Raw genomic sequence first — 26,089 nt, 5'->3', positions numbered from 1 at the left:
CACCACACACTTTGTTTTGCTGTTTCATAGATTAATATGAAATACTACCTTTTTATTATCATTTTACAGAGCTATATATATATTTTTATATAGTGATTGATCGAAAACATGCTTTTGTGACCAAATAAATCAATTATCTTTAGACTGTGTAAAAGCCCTTATGTCAGTGAACAACACAAAACACATAAAGGTTACTTATTGCTAGAACTGATGGGAAAAACCATGCTTCTTTGGCAGTTACTTTTTTTTTTTGCTCAATGTCTTTTATGAGTATTGAATTGCGGTGCTCACAACATTGATTTCTCCCAAGCCTTGTCCTTGGGTCGTGCACAAGAATGAGAGCATGAAAACAGTTGAGGACATGAGAGACAGAGAGGGAGGGAAAATCAGAACTATTAAAGAGAAATAAATGTCAGACTTAAAACATCACTCACCTTCTTTAACAACAACATATAAAGGAATAATATTTACCCGTAAAAGTATTACAATAAAAGGCTTACCACTTCAAAAAAAAAAAAAAAAACTTGTAATTGGCAACACTCAAACACTTGTTTGTTTGCTTTTAATTATATTTTTCACAGAGGTTATTTACAGATGTTTTTTGCCATTTTGAACAAAAATCCATAGAGTAAACTTAGGCTTCACTGTATATCTTTTTGTTTATATGCATGTATTGTGTATGGGCATTGACTTATTTGATGCCGTTTGTTTCCAAATATTCAGTGTTTTTCGAACAAGAAAAGAAGGGTGATATTAACCTTCTATCTCCTGTGCATATTAAATTATTCATGACCTGAACAACCCCACAACAAAAGCAGCAGCCAACAGGTCCATTTATCACAGTCAAAGGCACTGAGCTCAAGGAGATGTGGGGATTAAGTCCATGCACTTATTACTTATCAGAAACATTTGAAAACAGCTCTGGGGACCTCTACTGACCGAAAGAAAAAAAAACTATTTCACGATCAAAAAAAAAAAAAAATCAAATGCAACATGTGCTATATTATGCCATTTCACACAAATATATAAAAATTACTTTTTTATAAAAGCACTTTCTTTATAATGACATTTGAAAATTTAAATTGTCAAATTTTTAAACTTCAGTTTAATCTTTTTCTCTGTATCCTTAAATGACACCCACAATCTCACACTGTACAGTATATATGGTTAAATATAAATAGTTATACAAAAATGCATTGAAGTGCACAATAAATGTTGGCAGTATAAAAAAAATACATGAAAATACAAATTAAACAAAAAAGAAAAAATATATGTCTGAACATATCAGACATAAATTATTGCTTTACAATACATTATCTAGCATGCTGTCAATAAAATAGATCCTTTCATTCACTTAAGTATTTTGTGAGCAAGTATGGTCTCTGCTTCAGATTTATTTTAGTTATGATTTTGTTTGTATCAGAGAGGGGCAAATAAAACACAGGATATGCACAGAAAACTCAGCCAAAGTAAACACAAAACACATGTTAATGCAATTTAAAATTAAACAAAAGCCATGACCAGAGAACCGTCATAAAATATAACATTATTTTAAAAGAAACTTAACATGAAATAATAAAATGCATAAATTCCTAAACATTCCCACAGAGGTAACATCTGGATAAAAAAAAAATCTCTCCTCAATACGCCAAAACAGATCTGATTCCTTCAATCTTTTTTTCCTTCATTCAGCCCAGCTATATAAATACTCAAACATGCAGCAACACAGCTGTAGATCTGCTCCGCCAAAGGAGAAAAACATATGTACGAGGAATAAAACCAGCCAAGCAGGGATAACTGCACAACTGCAGCTTGGATTTCAGCCTCCCCCACAACCATTCACCTTTTCACTCAAAGTGCCTTTCCAACTTTCCTGTTTGATTCAAATAAATGATATTTTAACAGCATTTCATTTTATCTTTACCATGTGTTCAGTATCAACAAAGAGAGTTGGATAAAATGGGTATTCTTTAATAATCAATACAAATGAATTTCTTTCACTGGTTAAATACTATGAAAACTCAAGTCCTACTTTTTGGCAGGAGGATTTCACTTTTACCATAGGACCTTTTCAAATAACATAAGACACAAAAGGCTTTGTACTGGCATTTCTGTAATAACATTCACAGGCCAGAGTCCATCTCTTCTCTATAGTAGGTTTTGTTTTCAGTGTTGACAGAAACCCAACACTGTCAAACTGTCCTTGACCAACAGTGAGAAACTTAAACATTACAAGTAACCAGGAGTGCAAACTGAATGAAGAAAAAAGAAGAAAAAAAAAAACATTAGGAGTGCACAAAGGAAGCAAAATGAATCCTTTACTTTTATCTTCACTGTAGTGTTTACAAGAGTGTCCTGATTTTTTCTGGATGCGTATCTGCAGAACGATGTCTGTTGACAGAGAATGCTTGGGATGTCTTTACAAAATTTGCAGCAGTCTTCCATAACTGATTTTTAAAAGATTACCCAAAATGTCTGGGTATGTGTATCTAGAGTCTCAACTCAGTGCCAGCTTTGGCATCTGGATTCTTAACGGCCAGCCCGATGTTGTTATCATGCACATTAGCAGTTGAACGAGTGTTTGGAGTCTTTCTAGTGAACACTCGGAGGAGTTTAGAGCGGTACAGATCCCCTGCCAGGAAGTAGAGGATGGGGTCCAAACAGCTGTTCATGCTAGCAAGTGGGCGAGTGATTTTATAAGCAAAGTTAACGATATTAAGCAACCTGCAATCTGCGTCTAGAATACGGTAGGCGTAGTAGAGCGAACGGGTGATGTGGAAGGGTACAAAGCAAATCGCAAACACAACCAACACCACTATGATAAGTTTAATGGACTTCTTCCGGGATGAACTCTGTTGACATTGGGACAGGCCCTTTCGGGGTTGGCAAAGGGCCCGTGCCATTAAACAATAGCACACCATGAGGACCAGAAATGGCAGGATAAACAGCAGGACCATCACCACCGAGTTGTAGGTAACATAGTTGTGAAATTCATCCGGGCGGCTGGTGTCATGACACAAAGTGTCATTTCCTCTTTGAGAAGTGCTGACAAAAATCAGTGTGGGCACCAGGCAGGCTATCACAGCAGTCCAGACAAAACCACACACCATGTGGGCATGGCGTGGCTTGATCAAAGTCATAGCACGAATGGGGTGACAGATACCAAGGTAGCGGTGCACACTGATGCAAGTGAGAAACAGGATGCTGCAGTACAAATTAGCATAGAAAAGAAACCGCACAGTTTTACAGAGAAAAACCCCAAAAGGCCAGTGGCTGCGGTTTGCGTAGTAGTATATGAGCATAGGCAAGGAGAGCACGTAGAGCGTGTCCGACAGGGACAGATGGAACATATAAATTGTACTGGGTTTCCAGGGCCTCATCTTAGTGATGAAAATCCACAGAGCCACAGAGTTAAGTATCAGTCCCAGGAAACACACTAGGGAGTATGATACAGGGAGCAGAATATACTTGAACTCCTCATTGAAGAGACAGCTGAAATTCAATTTATTCTCAGATGTCGGTATCAGTGTGGTGTGCGGAAGGGACACATTCCCTGAGATGCTTTTCCTTAAGAATGAATTCATGTCTCTGTTAAAATAACAACAAAATATGTTTATAGCAATTTTTAGAAACAGCAAGTTACAAGGCAACACAAAGTAAAGTTGATTTAAGTGTATAACATTGTCATAAGCTAAAATCTTTTGTGTGATTATAAGTCTTAGAACTCGTTAAAAAGGAGTCTAAAAATGTTTTCAAAATCCACAAGAAAACTTATTCTCATAAATCATGACAACTTCCGAGATAAGCTCACACGAAACTATCTCACGTTTGAGTACTATGCTGTTTTATAATACATCACAAAAAAGAAAGAAAAACTTTTTCGCACACATTTAGCGCACACGAGAATTTGTTTGGGAAAACACAGAGAGAAAGGGGTGCACGCGGAGTTGTTTTCACGTGCTAAAACTTACCGTTCACTCAGCTTGAACGAGGTACAAACGTCCCTTAACAGATCAAAACATGCACTTAGATGGTTGATGCTAGTGATTCAAAAATCAGCTTGTTTAAATGGTTTAGGTCTCCAGATTTAACGTACTGGGAGCTCAATCTGCTGTGGCTGTGGAACTGGGTGAGAGAGAGAGAGAGAGTTAGCTGAGGGGCGGGGAAGTTTCTCCCCTCGGAACTTCAAAACCAATTCACCAACATTAGTGACAGGCATTGGTCAATATCTCGTCACTTTTTTTGTTAAATACTACGAGAAACCTGCTAAAACATTAAAAGTCTTGGTTTCAAATAGCCTATTAAAAGAGGAACTCTTCTTTTTCTACTCTTTCATGTAATTTTCCAAACTTAATTGCTTGAACTCCTCTTAGTTTCATATCATGTGCTTATCAGTTTCTGACATCTTTTCCCGTCACACAGATAGTCATTTACAATCGAAGCTCATCTCACATGCTCTTTAAACTTTACATGTTGGCTTTAGTAATAGTAAATGATATAGCCCAGTTTTTATGATAAAATCCTTGACGGTACATCATACGATACTTTAACCCCCAACGCACGCACACATGGTGCTGTTTTCTTTCCGGTGTACATAACAACTCCAGACAGATAGGCTACGCTTAATATTTTAATTCCAGGATTTTAGAAACGTTTTAGTTGGTTCTAATTTTCCCCGCAAATGACCTTCCTTTATTCTATTTCTCTTTGTCATGTCACTTCCAGCAAGCCATGTGACTGTATGTGCTACATACCATGTGCAAGTTATGTCTTTACATTCCAAAATAATAATGCAGTACAGTTCCAAAGAAGTTCCAGGTTTTCCAAATCCAGTAACAGCGGAAATAAAGAAATGCGTTTCCCAAGAGTTCTAGGGGAGCTTATAGACCTATTTGTTTGGAGCAAAGTTAATATTTAGTAAAAAGTTGAAACACAGTCCTATTTGACCAGTGAAAGGTTAGCAGTGCATACCTGCCTTAGAGAGGAGACCTTAATGCTCATGTGCTGTAACTGATTCTTTAGTAACCATTTAAATAATCACAAACGTTTATACATCCACTCATAATATGATCCGTGTTTGGCATACAATGTAAAAATGGAAGACTGGGTGTCTGGAAAGCTAAATAAACAGGACAAAAGGTTACTGTAAGAAAGATTTTTAACTGCTAGTGATCAGTTGGAGTGCCATTAGGGTGCATTACTGCTATGCTTGCAATTGTTTTATGATGTTGGCTGCAGTAATAAACTACATAGTTTGAAATCAAATAATCTGTGATGTGGTTTTCAAATTTATTTGACATTGTGTTAGTATTATATCACTGACATCTAGGTTGTTCTAAAAAAATTTAATGTGTCATGAAATAAAAAATAAATCAGCTGTATGAAGGCTGGGGAGATTAGTTTGCATTGTCGGTAAGGTAAAACCCACTTCCTTTGCAGTGCTGACCTGATGGTTAATCCAAAAGGGAGTTATGGGATATTGCGTAAATTGTACAGGAATATGAGTGGGACAGTGATTCAGGAAATGTGATGTAACCTGTTGGTCACCGGGAATACAGCTCAGTTTCACTCTTCATCTCTGGAATACGTATAATCTGATATCTGTCAGGTGAAGTCAGGCAGGCCAGTGCAGAATAAACGCCTACTACTCCCACTTTCCTCTGTGTCACTAAAAAGCAAATCAATTTAACGAGTCAAAGAGAACCACAAACTGGAGTGATTAAAAAGCAGAGCACAAAAGATAGTTTGTTTGTGATAAGGTAATGTATCGTTTAAATGATGTAATACCCAGACTCACTGAGATGCTTTCTACAGCCAAGAGTGCACAGGATGTGAACTCACACTGAACTTTCTCCAATTCATATTTTTTCTCTCTGTACATCTGTACATCTAGATCCATCCGTCCATCCATCCATCTATCAGATTACCGTATTTATGCAAAACATGTCTCTGGACATCATTAGGACATGTTGATGTCATTACAAACACTCCAGACTCACTGTTTTTGATATGTCTAAGACTCAACTATATCCTAAATGTATATACTAAAGTTCCCAAGGATCCTTTATATATGCAAACAACCTTCTGTACCAAACTTTGTTCAAGTTTAAAGATGATCAAATATTGACCCTCAATAGTAGATTTCAAATGTAAAAAAAAAATGGCACCCTTCAGTAAAAAATGTTTCTGTGACTTAATAAAACCATCACCATAATCTAAAGTGAATATTACATAATTTATCATTATACAATTGCAAGAATAAAGGCTTTTAGGGCAGTGGAGGATAATTCAGTTAACGTCAAGGTAACATCATAAATTAAGCATACCCAGTTGGTTTTATAGCTTTATATGAATAAAAACAAATAGACCAACACTTTACAATGTGTATAAAATCCCCGTGGAACATAATTTTACACCTACAATGTTCAGGAAAAATGTGAACAGTACTTATTCCATTTTTGCAGGTTATATTTACAGTCGGCCAAGCGATGTAAGACCACACTGGAAATCATTGTGTTTGTTCAATAAAGCATTACAAATCCATGAGCTTATCTTTTAAGTAAAGAGGAGTACAGCATCACTGCAATTAAATCCCTGGGGTAAATAGTAAAATATGCATTCCTCTTAAAATGAGCAGATGACTCTGTTAGCAAACAATTGGTTTATGCACTTTTAAAAGGGTAATTATAGCAAAGGGTTTCCTAGGAATAAATACACTAGGCTAAAAACATGGATATAGGCAAGCTGTGACAAGGTACTAAAGCAGAACATTTCACAGCTAATGCTCAGATAAGACAAGGTTGACTTGTCATGCTATTATATACACATTAACTAAGCATGAGTATCAATATGCTCAATGCTAAAGTAAACAATTAAAGAGTGTGTTTTAGTGATAGATATGATTTGTTTGGATTGTTAGAAGCAAGTGTTGGACTGTAAGTGGTTTATTCCACTCTGTATGTTCAGGACCACAGGGACAGAATGAACACATTGTGTGATTAACTTTATTATTAATGGAATTTAAACTTGAAAATTACAAAGAAGAGTAAAAAAAATAATAATAATACAAATACTGAACTTGTCATTTATGGTCTCCTGATAAGACACCTGATAAGTCTTTTCAGTTCAGTCCCAGATCTTGGGAAGGTTCTCCAAAATTCTTCGTCGATGAGATGGGTTAGACACACCTGCTGCACACAGCTCCTCCTCTGTAATACCACTGCATGAGAAAAGCACACAGATTGACATATATATATGTTCATGAAGCGCTGTTGCTGCTTCTGAATCATTGACTGAAGCAAATGGCTCTGAGAACAGAAGCAAATGAAGAAGTCTGTGTAAGATGGCTACATCACATCAGCCTTACCTGAAGTAATCGAGATCATCCCAGCCATTACGGCTGAGGTCCAGCGTGTAGCGCTGCAAACCCAGAGTGTTGAGCAGCTCCCGCACTGTTTCTGGAGCTCCATGTAAGACTGACACCTGCGGACACACGTTGCTTTTCTATTCAACAAAGCTTAACCCCAAAGCTAATCCTAAAATCTATATTTACACCTTGCACTAAACAACATAATCCATATCAGAAAACCACTCAACTTACCTCTTTCTCCCAGCTGTAATTTCTCTCACTATCTAAACCATAGTTATATCCATGATGCCTTTGCTGAGACGGCATTTGATTAAACTGGTACTTTCTGTCTACTGTCTGAAAATCCACCTCACTTAGTGATTTAGCAATTTGGAGGGCTGTAAGCGAGTTGTCTCCTGAAGCTGTAGATGGCTGCTCTACTATCCAGGGTACTGAGGATTCATGAACTGAAGCCCTTGTGGATATATATGGGTACAGCTTTGGTCCATTTCTCATTGACGGGGGCAGATCTTGGTGTAGCCTTTGATGGTCCTTTCTGACTTTTTCTTTGAGTGGCGCCTGTATGTCCCGGGAAAAAACAGAACTGTTCATGTAGGAGTTTGTGACTTTTTTAACTGATACTACTGAATCCTGTGTTTTATTGTTCTTATGGGACTGTAACAGTAAAGATGTATACGAGGAGGTGGTGTGTCTTTGGTTTGGGGATGTATAAGGAATGTCTGGACCTGGGAAAAGCTGATAAGACGAGGCAGTTGACGCCAGTTCGCTTTGATTCTCACATGATGATTTATAGGGTGCTAAAGATCCAGGAATCTCAATCTCTGTGAAGTCTGACCTCCGAGCAGACCTTTTGCCATGGCTGTGACCTCCAGTCACTCTAGGGAGCTGTATCACAGCATCTTTGGCATATACCACTTGGGATTCATGGCCGGATGAGGGAATCTCTTCAACTCTTCGCAACACAGGCACCCCCTCAAAGATGAAGTACGCAGGATTGGTGTAGCTGTTAGGTGCTGCCATATATGAGGATGATGGTGCTCTGCAGATGGAACATGGAGTGTTATAAAAGTTATGTTCAATGGAAAAAGGTATCAGAAAAGGAACATCTGAACAAGCATGTGAATAAAAATTATGTACCATAGATAAAGTAACCTAGGTCTATCTTTTACTCACTGGTTTGAGAATGCACAGGAAGACTGGCGAGACAAATGATCCTTCATCATTTCCTTCTCATCTTTCTCCATGCAGAGCCACTCTGCAATGTGCAGAAGATATGTCTCATGTCTAAATGTTTAAATATTGTAGTCATCTGTGACAAAGCCACTGGGTGGTCAGTGAACAATATGTTAAAGGTCATATTTCAGTGAAGGTCTCGGAATGCATCTGGACAAGATCAGGCAGCATAGCAGCAAAAGAGGAAGCCATGGTAGATAGGAAAGTGAAAATAGAGCCAAAGCAGAGGAGAAACTAAAACAGTGTATATTTGAGGAAATGATTGAGTGAGATCATGTGGATAACCCACCATAAACCCTTTCCCGGATCCTACGGCGGTCTGGTGGTACATAAACCTCAATTCGTCCTCGAATAGAACCCATCTCTTCTCCTCTGTGAGTTAAGCATGTCTCAAATAGATCCGATGATTTCCCTGTTACTGAGCGAAGAGCCACACAGCACTCACCTGAAATGTCAGAACTCCCATTACATATACAATCTATGGGCCTCCCCTGTATACACTGGGTAACTTCATGCGTTTCATGGAAAGACGAGGTGTAAATAACCTCCAAAACGCTTTCGAGATGGATTTAAATCTGATGGCTCAGCCGACTTCAGGAGGTGGTCTGGGATGCATTCCAGATGAAACTGGACAAGTTTCAATGCATCTGGTTGTTGAAACCACATATGTAAATTTTACTCTTGCCAAAATGTTGAAATAATTAACGTTATAGGCTACATGTAGGGTGGCCGAGGGAGCTCAACGCACTGCAATTTAAGAAAACACATGCAAATTGAAAAACACCAGCAAATTAAAAAAAAACATCTTCATCAGTTTGACAACACAAGTGTTGCAAATCCTCACAGCACATGCATATAACGAAACATGCTGCAAAATCTCACAACACATGCATATAACGAAATGCGCTACAAATCCTTCACAACACATGCAAATAAAGGAAACGCTGCAAATCCTCACAACACATGCAAATTAACAAACGTGCTGCAAATAGCACAATGGAAATGTTTCAAGGAGACCCCAAAAAGTGTCGGACCTGGCTGGGATTTGCTTATTATGCAGTGACTACTGGTCAGTGTAAGATTAGGGTTTTTTTGTTTTTTTTTAAACACCCTGATTGCATGATTCATTTATCTTTTGGATATTATTAGATTAAATAAGCTGAATAATTACATCATTAAATGTAAAACGTTACTTAAGATGGCTAACTTTAATATCCTCCGCTAAATATAATTTCAAGTTTAATGATAATAAATTTGCAATGCGTCATTAATAGTTTCTTAATGTGTTGTGAGGATTTGCAGCACGTTTCGTTATATGCATGTGCTGTGAAGATTTGCAGCGCGTTTCGTTATATGCACGTGTTGTGAGGATTTGCAGGGTTTCTTAATTTGCAGCGCATTTTGTTATATGCATGTGTTGTGAGGATTTACAGTGCGTTTCATTATATGCATGTGTTGTGATGATATGCAACACTTGTGCTGTCAAACTGATGAAGATGTTTTCTTCATTTGCTGGTGTTTTTTCAATTTGCATGTGTTTTCTTAAGTTGCAGAGTGTTGAGTTCTCTCGGCCACCGTATTATATGACATAGCCAGATACGAGGGGGAGGATTAACAGAGTACCTTCAGCAACTCGACGTGCAAACTGCCACAAATAAAACTGAGAGTGAGTCACAGACACTCAACACACAGTCATCTTCATTAAAAGTAGTAAGACTAACATTGCGGTCTTTGATTCTGAAATTAGCTGATGATCAGTAAAACGCTGTGAATATCTGTTGCTTTCGTTGACATGAACTCCATTAAATTTGCATAGAGCATGGGAACAGAAGATCGGATTTATATCCGTTTTGCATTTATGTGGCCAAATGTAAATGGAACCGTTTGAACAAATCAAATAGATATCCTCTCAGAAAAAATGCACGAAGTGACCAGATGTAAACAAGCTCAATATGAACATGTTTCAACAGTGCCTTTAGTTCACAAGAAATTAAGAGGATGTGTATATTCCAGTTAATGATGTAATGGTTTCTAAGAAACCATTATTGAAACTTCATTCAAAAAGACATGATGAGCTTGATATTGTACCATATGACTCAAAGCCATCACAAGACTTCACAGACAACAGCAAGTGCTGATCCCGGAGATGCTCTAGATCCGAGAACACTGGGTGGAGCTGAAAAAGAAAAAAGATAATTTCACTTGGTGTACCAACCAAGAGTGTCAAATCCATATTAAACTGAATATATCTCCAAATGACCACATTAAGCCAAATAGTATCAACCTTGGGGAACTGTTTTGAAGACCAGCCAAGTTTGAGAAACCCTGGTACCTCACAGCACTGAGAGTCATTCTCAGCAGAACGACGAGGCTCTACACAGAAGGAGAAGAAAGAACTTTCACATTTATCATACGACCTCTTGACATTTCAAAAGGAAACAGATTGGTAAAAAGAAACATTGATTATTGCACAAAAGATACCTTCTAGACAGCGTGAGTGGAACTCAATGAAGAACTTGGCCTTGCTAGCAGTTTTCACTATGACCTCAATCGCTTCCAGCTCAATGCTGGCTCTCTCTGAACCCAATTCTACATCTGTAGAGATGGACAAAGAGGACAGTCAGATAGTTATGACACTAAGAGAAGCGCTAAACAAATACTCAATTTAAAAAATACTTGTTCAATTATGACAGCTGATTGTATCTGTGGGAGTTAGTTCACCCAAAAATAAATATTCTGTCACCTTAATGTTATTCAAATCCCTTAAGACATTTGTTCATCTTTGAAACACAAATTAATTTCCAATGAAATTTCCAATGAAATCTTAAATGTTTATATTAGGTTTAAAAAGATTGCAAAGAAATCCATTTGTATCAAAACATTTCAAAGGCTTCTGAAAAGGTACAACTGCATAGAAAATTAAATGTATGATTTATTCACATAAACATTGATCAAAGCACATACATAAATCACATCAAACTCAGTAAATGGAAGCTCAAATGTGTTTGGTTGACATGAGAACCAGTGAGGTTTGTCCTCATGTACTGTCACATTTTAAACTTGCGCAACAAACAATGTGGTTTGTTCTGAGTATCAGATTTGATTTAAAAATTTTGATTTAAGAGTTTCTAAGATGAACAATGAGTTTGGAACAACATTAGACTGAGTAAATGATGACTAATTTATACATTTTAATTTATGGGTGCACTAACCCTTTAAGAAATATCTAAAAGTTAAACTGTTTTAGGCTTAATCATGCTGGTGCTGTTAAAATGTACCAGCCTCGTAAAAAAAAAAAATGTGTTCAGTAGCAAGGGGAAATGGTGGTTCCTTAATTAAAAATGCACGTTCAGCAACCTCTAATATAACTCTCTGAGTTATGCAATGACCCAAAGGTCAAAAACTCCAGAGTCAAAGACTTCAGCTGGAAAGGACCCCATACCTGTTCTAGAAGACTGTGATATCACACCCACTTCGAAAGTTGCAAAAACAGGAGAGTGATCACTGGTGAAGATGTCATCTGTGCATCCTGATATGATAAGTAAAAATATTAGTTTAATATGTGCCTATTTGGGGTGCATGCTAAGAAAATCTGTCATTAAAGCTGTAAAAGTTTTTTTTATTTTACGAGTCTAAAAACATAAAACCATCACCATCACATAAACATTAGTAACATCCCATTAATAAATAACCTAATTAATCAAACATCAAATTCCCATTCCATTGAAAATACTGCAATTTAGATTAGTTACTAAACATACTAATGTGATGTAGTTATGAAATAATAAGCGTCTGGTCAGTGCTTGCTAGCTTAATATTTGTTGGAGGCCTTTGCTGAGGAGGCTGAATTGACATGTTTGAGAAGCAGACGGACAGGATATGACTTTGATGGTGGACCACAGACCTACAATCATACCCAAAGTAAACCTTTGTAGTGCAGGGTAGCTACACACATCTCGTTCCAAAAAGCTACAAAAATAGCAGTTCAGTGTTTTAGTTACTTCCCTCGAGCTAAAGTGCAAACCAACAAAGGATTTTGTCAGATCATGGTGGTTACATAGACTACATTTCACATAACTTTTTTTTTTTAGAAAGCTTCTACACTAATGAGAATAAGAATCGAAAGAAATAGGAGTAACACACCATATGAGGTACAGATTATGTGAGACTCAGGGTAGGACTTCCACAGAACTCTATCACACCATGAGGGCCCGTTGACTTGCACCTGAGGAAAGTTTGAATAGTTTTAATAAAACAAAATAATACAAAACAAGAAGGATGAGATGTGTAACTATAATATTCTATGCTGTCACACCTAATGACTCCAGTAATATCACTCATTTTGATTCACAGGTCACTAAATGTGTAAACAGGATAATATGATGTCATTAACAACAAAAAGTTTTACCCCACTGGACTTGTATTTCTGCCATAGATAACAGTCTCGAGAACCACGTTCATACCGATAGGTGGGTGGAAACAAAATCTTCTCCTCCTCTAAACAGAGAGAGCAAGAACAAAATCAAAAACGAAATATTAAAGTGTCTTTTAATGTCCAAAATCTTTTGTGCAATCACTGATTACACAAAAATTTGATTTCATGTGTCTGTGGTGTCCGCGGGAGGAGATCAGCAGCCGTGGCTCTTACTAAAGTTAAAAAAGGCCTTTCTTCTGTGCCGCTCTCTAGTCAGTTGGTCTGCGCACATTAGCTCCTCAAATTCTCGCTTTGAAACGTGCTTCAATATGTCCTGCAAAAAGAGAGACATCGGTCAGGGACAGATGATCTTCAATATATGATGCAAGCAAGTGAGGACAAGGATTCACAAAACAACTCAATGCACTTAATGGGGTCTCCTTGGAGCAATGTTTGAATGGCTATGGATCAGTTAAATAAAAAGCAGTGAACAGGAAATAAGTAAAGCAAGAGTGACTAATATCTAGAGAGAAATAAATTGGATTTAAGTTATGTGACCAGTGCATCCAGGTCCAGGCGGTAGTTGAGGTCTCCACACCAAAAGAGATGATTGAAGCGAAGGCTAATGTCAAAAGTGCCGAGCTGCTTTTCTCCAAGAGACAGGAGTCTGAGGATGTCTTGGAAGTTGTGGTTCCTCCTAAGACAACAAAATTCGGGGTGTGTAAAATGTTTTTGAAATCTGCAATTACTTTCTCACAAATACAGCAAAACCAGTACTTGTTTTTCTATTTTAATATATTTTAAAATGTAATTTATGACGGCAAACGTTTTCAGTGTCACATGATCATTCTAATATGCTGATTTGATTGTCAAGAAAACATTCCTTATTATCACTGATGAAAACAATTGTGCTGCTTTATATTTTAATCTTTGATGAATTGAAAATTCAAAAGAACAGTGTTTTTTTGAAACATAAATATTTGATATCAGTGCAAGACTGTCACTTATAATCAATTCAATGTGTATTTTTTTGAATAGAATTATTCAACTTTTATCCAAATTTTTGAACGATTGTGTACCACAGATAATTACACAATGTCATCTAGATGTTTCACATTAAATATTACATATCATTTGGTAGTGAACCATAGATTAGTTTGTTCTTTTGAACATCATTAGCAACTGCTTCATCATTTAATTAGAAGCACCATGATTACTAAATTGTGTCACCTGTTATAGAGGTTACTAAACGGAAATTTAGAAGTGTATTTTTAAATGCAAAGTACTGAAAATCTAAATAAAGCAATGTAAACACTTGCATTTTGAAAACACTATAAGTGTGTCCATCGGATAATGGAAAATTGTACATGCACTTGTCTTTACGGCCACTTTAACACTTGGGCCAAATACAGGAAATGCGTCATTTAAGTAGTAGTCAAGTGGTCAAGTGCAAAGACCACAAGTATGTGTATTTGGGCAAACTCATCCTGTGTTTATTTGACATAATTTCCAATGAAGTCTCAGGCCAAAGCTGTTGAGCTCGGTAAAGCCACATTTGACTGCGTATAGCAGCCACAGTCTAATAGCTAATACTGCAGTCTAACTGTTACTAAAGTAAAACAGTGGTGATCATAATCATGCTGAGTATGTGTAGTTTGAAAATATATTGGTAAATGGCACCGGTGTTATCTGATACTCATCAGTGCTGGTTCTAATATCGAGTTAGTCAAAACAGTTTCTCCTCCTAACGTCTCCGCCGATATGTGCATATGGATCCATGCTATCATGCCTCTGGAGCACACCGTGTGCATAACACAACACCAAACCAGACTTAATTTGCCTAAATGAAAAGCATATTCATACTGTCTGTATCGTGCACTGTGTGGTGATCATCAAAATTGATCATCAAAATTGTTGATCCATATTAGCAGAAGTGAGAGACTGAAAGTTTTGAATGCTTATATCTTCTAAATGTAAAATTATAGATAGAACTCATACTGAAATCCAAAAACTATTCATGGGGACTTTAAGTAGAGTAACAAATGCAGTGGTTCTCAAACAGTGGTCTGCGAGTTACTAGCTGTTAAAAAAAATATTTGATCTTAATAAATAATTAATACACATTAAAATAATCAACTGAGTCATCCACTCAGAATAAACTCATTCAGAATAAACTGATTGTGTTAACACTCATAGTTGATAATCTTATATTTTGATATGTTGTCATGCGTTCATGTTCTCTTTTGTCATGCGTTGATTAGCCACCTGTATGATGACCAGTTTTTCTCTGTAACCATTTAAAATAGTTTGAAATCACTGCTCTATTTTAAAGATATGTGTGAATACCTGAGTGCTTTTTCACTACCAGAAGTCAGATGACAGTTCACAAAGCCCATTGAAGTGCCATTAAAGAGAACAGAAACTCCTACTGCTCCCTTATTTCCTGTAACAACCGAGAAAAAAAATTTACATTAAAAAATATATCAATATGATTAATTTATTAATTTGTTTTGCTTGGCTAAAAGACAGTGACATAAAGGATATGAGAAGACAGCAGAAAAGGAGAGTTAGGGAGTGTGTTTATTTGTTTGTTTAAGCAAGACAGACTTGTACCGAGTGTGTTCCCCAGGCCAGTTTTTACACTAGCAGTGTTTACTTGACTGATGCGTCCTTCATGCTCTGGTTTCACAAACACAGCCAGTCTGATATTCCAAAGGGACTGTACTGCCACCTACAGGAGAAACACAAAAAACACACTCTACTCTTACCAGTTTAACAAACGTTAAAGGCATAGTTCACCAAAAAATAAAAATCTTGTCACTAATTACTCACCCTCATGTCGTTCCAAACCTGTAAGTCTTCATTTCATCTTCAGAACACAAATTAAAATATCTTTGATGCATTCAAAAGAGCTTTCTGACTCTCCCAGAGACAGCAAGGATCTTTACACAATCAAGGCTCAGAAACGTAGCAAGGAAGAGATGGTTAAAAAAACAACAAAAAACAATGTGACATCAGTGGTTCAACTGTAATTTTATGAAGCTACGGAAATATTGTGCGCAAAGAAAACAAAAAGAACGACTTTGTTCAACAATTGGTCTCCTCCAAATTCAAAATGGCGTATATAGGGTGAAATTGTAAAATAAAGTCATTCTTTTTTGCGCACAAACAGTATTCTCGTCACTTTGACGTGATGCAAAAGTGAGCCTTGATTGTGTAAGGATCCTTGCTGTCTCTGGGAGAGTCAGAGAGCTGTCAGAATGCTTCAAAAATATCATAATTTGTGTTCTGAAGAAGAGAGGAGGACTTACAGGTTTGGGAGGACATGAGGGTGAGTAATTAATGACAAGATTTTCATTTTTTGGTGAACTAACCCTTTAATGCTATACAATCAAATGATTCATACTGCTATGTGATTACATACGAAGAAGAATGATTTCATGAAGTCAGACCTGTTTGAAGTCAATGTTGGTTGCACTCCGAAGCGTGGCTCTGATGTGTTCAGCCCATTCTCTCTCGCCCTGTGGGTTGTCCTGAGTACCCACTGCATAGATATCATGAGGCAGGGAGGCGATGGACTCATCTGGGGTAAGACCCAGACCACAGCAAGTAACCCAGGACTGAAGTGAACCGGGTGGTGGAGTGCCCCCTGCAGGCAATATAAAAAACAACAACAATGAAATATTTTGCTGCAACTGTTGAGGCCATACTATGTTTTACTTTTAATGATACACTGCACATCCATACCCATGTTCCATGTTCCCACAAACACAGAGATGACATCCAGCTCAGACTGCTGGCAGTGAGCAGTCTTCATAAGCTGCAGCAGCCGACAGAAAGCTTCTCGCTTCTGTGGGAGACGCATCAGTACTTAGATTTAGACCATTTAAGGTAAGCCAATTCAAGTCTTTCTACTCACCTTCATGCTTTCAAACACAAGTTCTCTCGGCGGATTGTGATGACTGTCTATGACCATTTTCAGCTTGGCAGGGCCTTTCTGAATCTTCACCAACTGCACGACTAAAACATAAAGTAAAAGATTCCATTTACTAGCCTTGAATGATAATAATAGAGACTGAAGTATCTAAGGTTTTAAGGCAAGATAAACTCACTTCTGTCGTGTGTCACAGTCTCCAGACCGAATGAGCCAGTCTTCTTGTCAAACAGAAGCACTCCTGCATCTATGTCTACCGACACTGTTTGCCTGCCATACCTGACCACCTTGACCTGGACATCCAAACACATGCACATAAATAAAATGCAAAAACTTGCATATTACCAGCGAGCAAAAAAAACGAATGTGCTACCTGAAAGCTGTGGACAGAATTAGGTCTGGCCTGTTTTTTGGAGGCTGTGACAGATTCAGGAGGTGTGGATGCTTGCAAAGATAAGTTGTGATTGGTAACAGCTTCTTGTAAAGCTTTGAGAACCTGAAAAAAAACATTACATTGTTATCATCATCATTTTTATAAAAACAGCAGTGCAAAAAGGATGACATGCATGTGGTTTGTGCGTGTTTGCATGCTGTTACTGTCATGTGTCTCTACCCTTTTCTCCAGCGATGACAACAGGTTACAGAGTGTAGTGAGCTTGTGAAGTAGATTATCCATGTTTTCTTCAGGGCTCTTCCCTGTATTCTAACAAAAATAAAGTTTATGAGACAAATGGAATATATGAGATGAAGGAGAAGCTGAGCCTTATAGGCACAAAACCTGCTTCTACAGGTCGTTGCCTTTACACTGCATGCAGAAGTCGCCTACACAATGCAGAAGTGCTGTGGGTCATGCATGGTGCTGCTAAGACAATCTGGGGTGTTGCAAAGGTATTTTGGGTGGTTGCTATGGGATTGTTTCCTGGCACAATTTATCTTATGACATTCTGGTTTCAGGCATGGGTTCTCAACTGGGGGCCTAAGCCCACTAGGGGGCCTCAGTAAACTTCCAAGGGCGCTGCAGGATGGCATTTGTTTTTAATTTATATATAATTATTATAGTAATAATACAATTAATAGTAACATTGTATTGAAATGCTTTATAATATACAATCAAGATGTACAGTGAACTATTTTTCCTTACAACCCAGCATTAATTGTGGTTCATTTTTATATGAACACACTTAATTAAAGAAGCTGGAAAACAAGCAGATCTGTCATATTTACAGCAGAAATACCATATGAATTAACTTGCATTATATTGTGGGGCCTTTGAATATTGAATATCAATATGGTTGAGAACCACTGATCTAAGGTTTTTTTCTACCTGTTTAATCACCAGCGAAATTATGTCAGTCAGATCACTTAGAAAAGCAACAGTAAACCTTTTTTTCAATGATGATTTGAGCTATTATACACACATTATGCACTTATAAACTTAGGGTTTAGGCTTGGGGCTTTGTTCAAATTCCTAATAAGAAGTATGAGCAATAGTAATAGTTATGCCTGTCTGTGCAATAAAGACCAAAAAAAATCCCATTCCTGTTTGAACATGTTATAAATCTTTGAATCTGTGGTTCCCTATATGAGCCACACAGAGTGAAATGCTTCATATTTCAGTCAATGTTGCATGTGAAGCCAATTTTTTAATAATGTCTTTTTGATAATAGCAGCCTGTATAAGCCTTATGTATTTGTAAAAATAACATTTAGGGGGGTTGTACCTGCATTGTGGAGAAGTTGAGGTGAACACTAGGATGATCAAACACTTTTGCTAAGGTTTCCAAACTGGACAGCGTCTGGTCAATCTCACTATTGTAAACAAATCATGAATAACTTTTTTCTTGCAAATGTAACAGTCATTATTCAGATATTCATATTTCAAATGATTGCAGCAATGTGTGACGGGACATGCGGTGTCTGAGAAACAGCACCTGTGCAGACTGTCGCATGCACGGCTGAGGATGCACTGAAAGTGTTGCAGTCCTGATGCGCCTCCTTTCACATTCTCCAGGTCCTTACAGACATTACCATGCAGATACTCATCCAGTAACATGATGATCTCACAGCCTGCACTGCAGTGGTTAAAATTGGTACGTTAACATTTTATATACAGGCACAGACAATAGTTTGATATTGATCCATAGGTCATGTCATGTGTGAATGAATGTACCTATTTGTGCTGAGCTCCTGAAGCCTCTGCAGCAGTAAATGAGGGGCTCCTGAACTGGAGGGTGGAGGATGGCCTGTAGGGGACTTTGCACGTGGTGGAGGGGTGGCAAATGTTGAACCTGGCTTCTCATCATCACCATCTGCACCAAGAAGACACCTGCGTTTGAACTTAAACATTTGAATGTTATACCTGTGGGATGAAGTGTGCATTAGCAGCCTCACACAAAATACAGGCTAATAACGTGTGCTCCGATTAGCTATTAAAACAGTCGCAAACAAAATAAAAATGAGCGACAATAAGTTTAAATCTGTTTGGGAATACTTTGTGTACTCCGTCCATATGGTTTTCTGTCACAAAAGTGGGCAAATCCATGATGTCCAATTCACAAACAAATTATTCTTTTTAACTGGTTCTCTGATGAGTCAGTCAAAATGATTCACTAGCAGTTTGAATCAGACTCACTCAAACAGTGAATCTTTCGGAGATGTTTGTTTTCACAATAGACTCCTTCTCAATGTTAGGGTTGAAATACATTGGTATGTTTAATCTCTAATATATGTATAATAAAGATAGTTATAAATAACATACTTTTTATTATTGTTGTATTTAATTAATCATTGTTTTCTGAAATCATTCAAATAGCGATATTGCACAAATACAACCAGGATCACACAATTTGTAATAAATGTATACTAAAACAACCAAAACACTATAATTTTGTATAAACTACAGTGAATCATTGTAATCTACATAGCTACCGAAATGTCCCTTCTTCACAGCTCACAGCATCCAGTGAGTGAATGTTGGTTAAATGCTTAAAGCTCAAAGCTGCAAACACTAAACTTAAAGGGTTAATTCACCCAAAAATGAAAATAGGCTGCATTTTACTCACCCTCGAGGCATAGGTGTATATGACTTTCATTTTTCAGACAGTTGTATTAAAAATTGTCTTTGATCTTTCAAGCTCTATCATTGCAGTCAGCCGGTGTTGCACTGCTTCAGTCCAAAAGATTTTAAATAAAAAGCACCCATCCATTAAAAAAAAGTGTCTCACATGGCTCTGGGGGGTGAACAAAGGCCTCCTGTGCGTTTTTGTGAGAAAAATATCCATATTCAAAACCTAATAATCACATTAATTTAGCTTGTGCCAATAGTTGTACACAAAAGCAGCTCTGGGAGCATGACATATGAGATCAGTGTTGTACATGCGCCGGTGAGTCTTGAAGCAAAGGAAGCAAAGTTTTCTTACTTTAGCAAATTAAAATCAGTCTCTTCTTATACTGAAATCCTCCAACATTGTTCTTTACAAATCCTTTGTTTTGTTTTGGTCTCTCTGCTGCTTTTCCGTGTTCGTCACTTCTGAGCGGCGCATGGGCAAAGTTAAACTCATAAATCATTCTTCTTGAATTACTTCATTTACAACAGTGAGCGCCAGCTAGAATCAGTTAATTATATTACTTGTTGAATGTGGATTTTTTTCTTACAAAAATGCATTGATTGATGCCTTTGTTCACCCCCCGGAGCCGTGTAAGACACTTTTGATTATGAATGGGCGCATTTTATTAAAAATCTTTTGGACTGAAGCAATGCAACTCCAGCTGACCGTAATGATAGAGCTTGAAAGATAAAAGACAGTTTTTAATATCACTCCGACTGGACTTGTCTGAAAGATGAAAGTCATATACATCTAGGATGCCTCGGTCGGGGGTGAGTAAAACGCAGCCTAATTTAAATTTTTGGGTGAACTAACCCTTTAAGCACTACTAACAACTTATTGAGAGATTGTTTTTTTGTGGGTTAAGGCTTTTATTATCCCATCTTACCTGAGCTCTCATCGTTGGGCTCTGATTCACGCATAACAGGGTAAAGCAAAGGGGCCACCAGACCTTTGTGTGGGTGTTGATAACCCACAACTAAATCAATAAGAGTACGGAAACAATTCACCTGCACTCCCTGTGTGGCCTGAAACAAAAACACATGTCTCAATTACTCATACAGGCAAACAGATTCAGAGATCAGTACAACATAAGTATTTACAAAATATCACAGTTATATCCTGATTAAGGGAAAGTGCAAAGGGAACATCAGTGTTTTAGAAGATTAACAAGAAAAATCATACAATCCAAAGTGTGAAAAAGTGTGATGACGAAAGATTTTGAACTTTTTCGTTTTTAAACTTTTTTTTTTTCACAGCTCAGCTCAATAATTGAATAATAATCAGCTCAATAATCACTTTTATTAAATAAGAAATATTTGGAATTCTTGTACACACAAAAAATAATTTGAGACACTATATCCTGCATAAACTATAAAAGGAAGGCAGAAATAGCAGAATTACTAGGTTTGCCACAACAAGAAGTTGGTCTAGGTATAGGGTAACTCCCAAAACATTACAGTTTTTCCGCTTTACAGACCAAAGGTACAATTACATTATGATGTCCTCATTCTTGCATCTGCCAAACTCTGCATACCGCGAACAGCCACTAGCCAGCTACCCACTGTGCACAAGTGCACACATACACACACACACACACACACTCTGTCTCTCTACTTAAACCATCAGGCATCATGACAAATAAAATAACCCGCTCTTTGAATGCCTTTTTTTAGAAGCTTGTATTTTCAAAGCATGGTTGATGAAACCGTTTTGGCAGAAACATTTCATTATTTCCCCTAAAATCTCCAAATAGCAGCATGTTTTCCTTCCAAGAGCGCAGCTCTTGAAAAGCGATTAAAGGAAAACAGAAAATGCCTCTTTTTCACAACACAAAGCAACTTAATATGACTCTTTTTGTGCATGTATGTTATTCATTCTGCGTTTTACATGAAACACACTAACATAATGTATCTCATCTCATGCATAGAAAAGAATTCGCAAAAAGACCAACAATGGATCTAGTACTGCTGTGTGGCCAGAATCTTTGACACAGAAACAATTATGTCACACATATCTTAATCTCCACACAGACAGACAAACCCATTCCAGTCATTCCCTACTGGATCAGGAGCGTGGGTACAGGAGGAATCTGTGTGAAACATTTTATTGACAGCAAGTGCCACCGAGGTCAATTTGAAACCACGCAGCTGCATGCTTCAGACAGCAGACAAGAACAAGTCGGCTTCTTTTTTGAAGAAAAAGAAGAAGTGAAAGTAACTAGATGAGTGTCAAGTAATTTCCATGTGAAATTGCAAATTCATTCAAAGGTAATACCATCGCTTAAGGTATCCTGTCTAACACGGCATAATTTTCACCTGCATTTTCTTTCTTGCATATAATTAGCAAACTCCTTTGTCTGCTCACCTGCACAGCCAGTAACCCGTCTGCATCAGGGAGGATTCGGTATGTATGAACATGTCGCTGGAACCTATGGATAAGACAGACACACTGTTGAAGATACAGTGAAATAAATCATTTTAAAGCAGAAGTTCACCAAAAAACATTCTGTCACGTCAACCAAAATGTAGCGAATGTCTTTCTGCTATGGATGTTCATGCTGCCTTTTACCATACAATGAAAGTGAAGGGTAACATAGACTGTCAAGCAAGATTTTCACTGAACAGCAACTTAAACTACAGTCTATTTTAAACTCATAAGGCTTCATAAGACTGCACATTCTGTGTACAATATTTATAATGATTTCTGCGCTTCTCCTCAGCTTGTACAGAAGAGATCAGCTCAGACATTCTGCTAAACTTCTCATCTGATGTTTAGTGGAAAATAGCTAGCCAAACAACATAAATGGAACATTATGTGGTTTTATGAAACGATATGTGAACGCCTGACATTGATGGTTTCCATGGTCATCACAGGGCAGCATATTCAATTCTGAAAGTAGGGTAAAAATTAATTTATACCATGTACAAGGCCACAGTCAAATAAAAGACAGCCTGTTAATGTGGTCACCGAGGCCATCAGTATGTGTCATATCATAAAAGATCATATTTCTGTGCCCGTAGGAGGTTAGACAAACCAGAATTTGTGCTCATTTGCATTTGGCCACACAGCCTGCATGCATTTAACTGGGTCCAATGAAGACACAATTAGAAAGCTCAGTGTTTCTAGGTAATCTATGAAGAGAACAAAGCACAGAGAGGAAGTGTGATTGTGTGAGTAGACGTTTTGCATGTGAAATGTCTTCTCAGAGAGAAGAGATGAGGTAGAGAGCATAGGGAAAGAATGAGCCAGAGCTAGACAACGAGTGAAAAGGAGAATGAATGAGAGAGTAAGAAAGTAGGGAGAGCAGTTGGAGCTGGAGGGATCAGCCTTCAGGAATGTGTCTGGCTGTGGGCCGCAGTGGATTGAAAGCAGTGCGGTCACTGAAGCCTGTTCCCTCCTACAGGGGCCAGAGACAGGAGGAAAACAGGGAAAACTAAGTCCTGAATAAAGCTGGGGCCTAGAGGGACTGATGTGGACCGGATCTTGTCTCCTGGAGCTCATGTGCATTGAGATAGACAGTACTAAACTAGCTGAAAGGTGACCATCTTGCCAAAGTTCTGTTGAAACCTGATGGTGAAGGCAGACACGTGGCTGTAAAATCCATTTCACAGTTACAGACTGTAGAAAATGACTGTAACAGTTCACTGACTTATGTTATTGGCAATACCTGGTAACTATTGTGATTTACTTAAAAAGGTCCTTGTGACCAGGAAGTGGTGTGAATAGACAGCTGGGTGTGGTGCTAAACCCATTTGATAAATAACTCACATCTCAATCAAGTGTGTGTAAAAGACTGGAATACAATATATGAATTTTTAAAATCTGAACTGTTTTTAAAAAGCTAGGCACCATACACCTAACCTAACCCTAACCCTAACCCACCATACACAAACGACTGACGATCACACACTATCAAATGTGACCCTGGACCAAAAAAAACCATCATAGGTAGCACAGGTATATTTGTAGTAACAGCCAACAATACATTGTAAAGGTAAAAAAAATAATTATTATTTTATGCCAAAGATCATTATGATATTAAGTAAAGATTAAGTTACTTGAAGATATTTTGTACATTTACTACCTTACATATATGAATATATAATTTTAATTTTTGATTAGTAATATGCATTGCTAAGAACTTCATTCAGACAACTTTAAAAGCTATTAAAAATTTCAAATAGTTGCATCTCAACCAAATACTGCCCTATTCTAACAAACAATACATCAACGAAATGCTTATTAATTCAGCTTTCATATTATAAATATGAAATATATTATAAATCTAACATTTTACCCTTATGACTGGTTTTGTGGTCCAGGGTCACAAATCTCATGTTGTGCTGAACACAAACTCATGCAAAACATACACTTTGTTGCTAGAAGATGCATGACTATATGTCGTGCAGATCTGGCTAGATATATATTAGCATAGAAAGCATAGTCTGAATACCTTATTAGACACTATGTTAATTTTGGATGAATACTTTAATTCTAACCACCCAAAATCTGCAAACTGGTTCTGTCTTTTGGCAGTTAGCATTGACTCATTACTCATCTGCAATTCTGTGCAGAAGTTGTGTAGTGTATTCCATTCTTGAAGTGTTTTACTCACAGCAGACACAAGGCGTAGGCTCCAGGCACAGATTCGCTGTCCCTCACCAAGAAGCTGCCGTCTCTCCCCGCGCAGGCCAGCAGCTCTTCGGCTCGAACACGGGTGATGTCCCGATGGTACCATGCTGCTGCTGTCATGGTGCTTTCAAAAGAGATTCTTAGCAGAGTATTCTACAGACTAATTTCCAAAAACCAGAGTGGTTGATACAAGTGAGCTGAAAGATCTCATATTGATACTGTTGATTTCCAGTGATGCCAAAACCAGAGGTCCATACCGTCATCCCCTCTCTGTCATAACATGAGCATGCAGAATCAGTTCCTGAGAGTGTTACGATATCCAAAAGCTTTGTTGTTTACACTGTCTGTTGTGTTTGCCTTCCAGTGAGCATTTTTGTGTTCTAAAGGCAGAATGCGTATTTGGCTTGAGGGCAGATACAGGACCGACCTACTCCTCTCGTGATTTGCGCCAACTCCGCTTGTGAGAGTGAGACTGAGGTAGATGACAGAGCGTCCATATGCATGCTGCCCACCCACTGACAAACACTCCTATTGTCTGGCAGCAAACATCCTCTGTGCAAACATATTCAAGAAGAAGAACCAAGAGTGAAGACAAGCACCAGCTCCAGACTTTGCAGATATGAAAAAGCAGTGGAGCAGTAACACCGCAAATTCAAATACTTTTCCACTCGGTTGCTTTTGCCTTATAAGGGCAAGGCAACACCCCTCTGAGAACTTCAGCTGATGTCTGCAAACTCTACTAAAGGACAGTTAATTCCAGCCAGAGGTTCACCAACAAGCCTTAAGGTAAGAACTAGACCTGGAAGTCATCTAGTTCTTAACATCTTGAAGATGTCAAATCAGAATGTTTGGAACCCTGGAGAATGGAAGGAAGTGCTTCACAGCTCCAGATGGCAGAGGAGGAAGAGATCAGAAAAACTGAAAACACTATCCTGAATTCCTCTAAGTGACCTCACGTCATCAGTGATGCATGAAGCGGAGTGCAGCGCTTCTGGGAACTTCCAGTCTCTCTCATTCTTCTCTCTATCCCTCCCAGGGATTTTCAGAAAAACCTATCCTGTCCCATTCACAATCAAGCTGTAACTAAATTATAGTCACATGCTTTGAGTCAGAATCTACAGCTCTCTCCCAGTCATCCGCTCACAGCTTCAGAAGATCTGGGTTACTGTGCTATACTTCCAGTTGTTTTTCTCTCACTCCTTTTTGGTTTTCCAGCTTTCTCTCCCTCTTCCTCTAGCCTCTCTCTCCGTCTCCCTCTCTCTGTCCAGGAAGTGAAGAACACAAGCTCCACCATATGGATACGATCATCCCCTTTTCTCTGCGTCTCTTGTTTTGTCCTTTTTCTCCTCCTCCTGCCCTCCTTTTCTTCTCTCTTTCTGTTTCCAGCTGCTTGACTAACAC

At 38.0% G+C, this 26,089-nt stretch overlaps 2 protein-coding genes across 3 annotated transcripts; both read right to left on the bottom strand.

The window, feature by feature from the left end:
• Positions 1-560: 560 nt before the first annotated feature.
• On the bottom strand, positions 561-4,137 carry p2ry4 (pyrimidinergic receptor P2Y4). The gene is made up of 2 exons (XM_026280560.1): positions 3,972-4,137; positions 561-3,588 (listed from the first exon to the last, which is right to left on the bottom strand). Exon 2 carries the CDS (start codon positions 3,582-3,584, stop codon positions 2,490-2,492), a length of 1,095 nt encoding a protein of 364 aa, XP_026136345.1. The 5' UTR covers positions 3,585-3,588; positions 3,972-4,137; the 3' UTR covers positions 561-2,489.
• Positions 4,138-6,988: 2,851 nt separating this feature from the next.
• On the bottom strand, positions 6,989-26,022 carry inppl1b (inositol polyphosphate phosphatase-like 1b). 2 transcript variants are annotated; one of them, XM_026280558.1, is made up of 27 exons: positions 24,672-26,022; positions 22,421-22,484; positions 20,943-21,081; positions 19,120-19,258; positions 18,881-19,021; positions 18,671-18,758; positions 17,564-17,653; positions 17,324-17,446; positions 17,129-17,243; positions 16,936-17,036; positions 16,764-16,866; positions 16,469-16,665; positions 15,630-15,747; positions 15,363-15,459; positions 13,575-13,713; positions 13,251-13,350; positions 13,011-13,099; positions 12,746-12,827; positions 12,045-12,131; positions 11,084-11,197; positions 10,887-10,975; positions 10,691-10,778; positions 8,892-9,047; positions 8,543-8,624; positions 7,601-8,408; positions 7,367-7,482; positions 6,989-7,219 (listed from the first exon to the last, which is right to left on the bottom strand). In XM_026280558.1, the coding sequence occupies exons 1-27, from the start codon at positions 24,806-24,808 to the stop codon at positions 7,126-7,128; spliced, it is 3,696 nt and encodes a 1,231-aa protein (XP_026136343.1). In that variant the 5' UTR covers positions 24,809-26,022; the 3' UTR covers positions 6,989-7,125. The 2 variants fall into 2 exon arrangements, with proteins under 2 accessions (XP_026136343.1, XP_026136344.1); XM_026280559.1 differs by having other exon boundaries at positions 11,084-11,191.
• Positions 26,023-26,089: the final 67 nt, after the last annotated feature.

The sequence above is a fragment of the Carassius auratus genome, chromosome 14 (genome assembly GCF_003368295.1).
Source record: "Carassius auratus strain Wakin chromosome 14, ASM336829v1, whole genome shotgun sequence".
In the NCBI taxonomy this organism is placed as follows: Eukaryota; Metazoa; Chordata; class Actinopteri; order Cypriniformes; family Cyprinidae; genus Carassius; species Carassius auratus.
The sequence above is the reverse complement of the archived record's forward strand: the minus strand, read 5'-3'. Positions and strand labels throughout refer to the sequence as shown.

Coding starts and splice junctions, on each gene's coding strand:
- p2ry4 (XM_026280560.1), bottom strand. CDS start 3,584: ATGAATTCATTCTTAAGGAAAAGCATCTCAGGGAATGTGTCCCTTCCG.
- inppl1b (XM_026280558.1), bottom strand. CDS start 24,808: ATGACAGCAGCAGCATGGTACCATCGGGACATCACCCGTGTTCGAGCC. Junction 22,485..24,671: donor GCCTACGCCTTGTGTCTGCT/GTGAGTAAAACA, acceptor TCTTATCCATAG/GTTCCAGCGACATGTTCATA. Junction 8,409..8,542: donor TCCTGTGCATTCTCAAACCA/GTGAGTAAAAGA, acceptor TTCCATCTGCAG/AGCACCATCATCCTCATATA.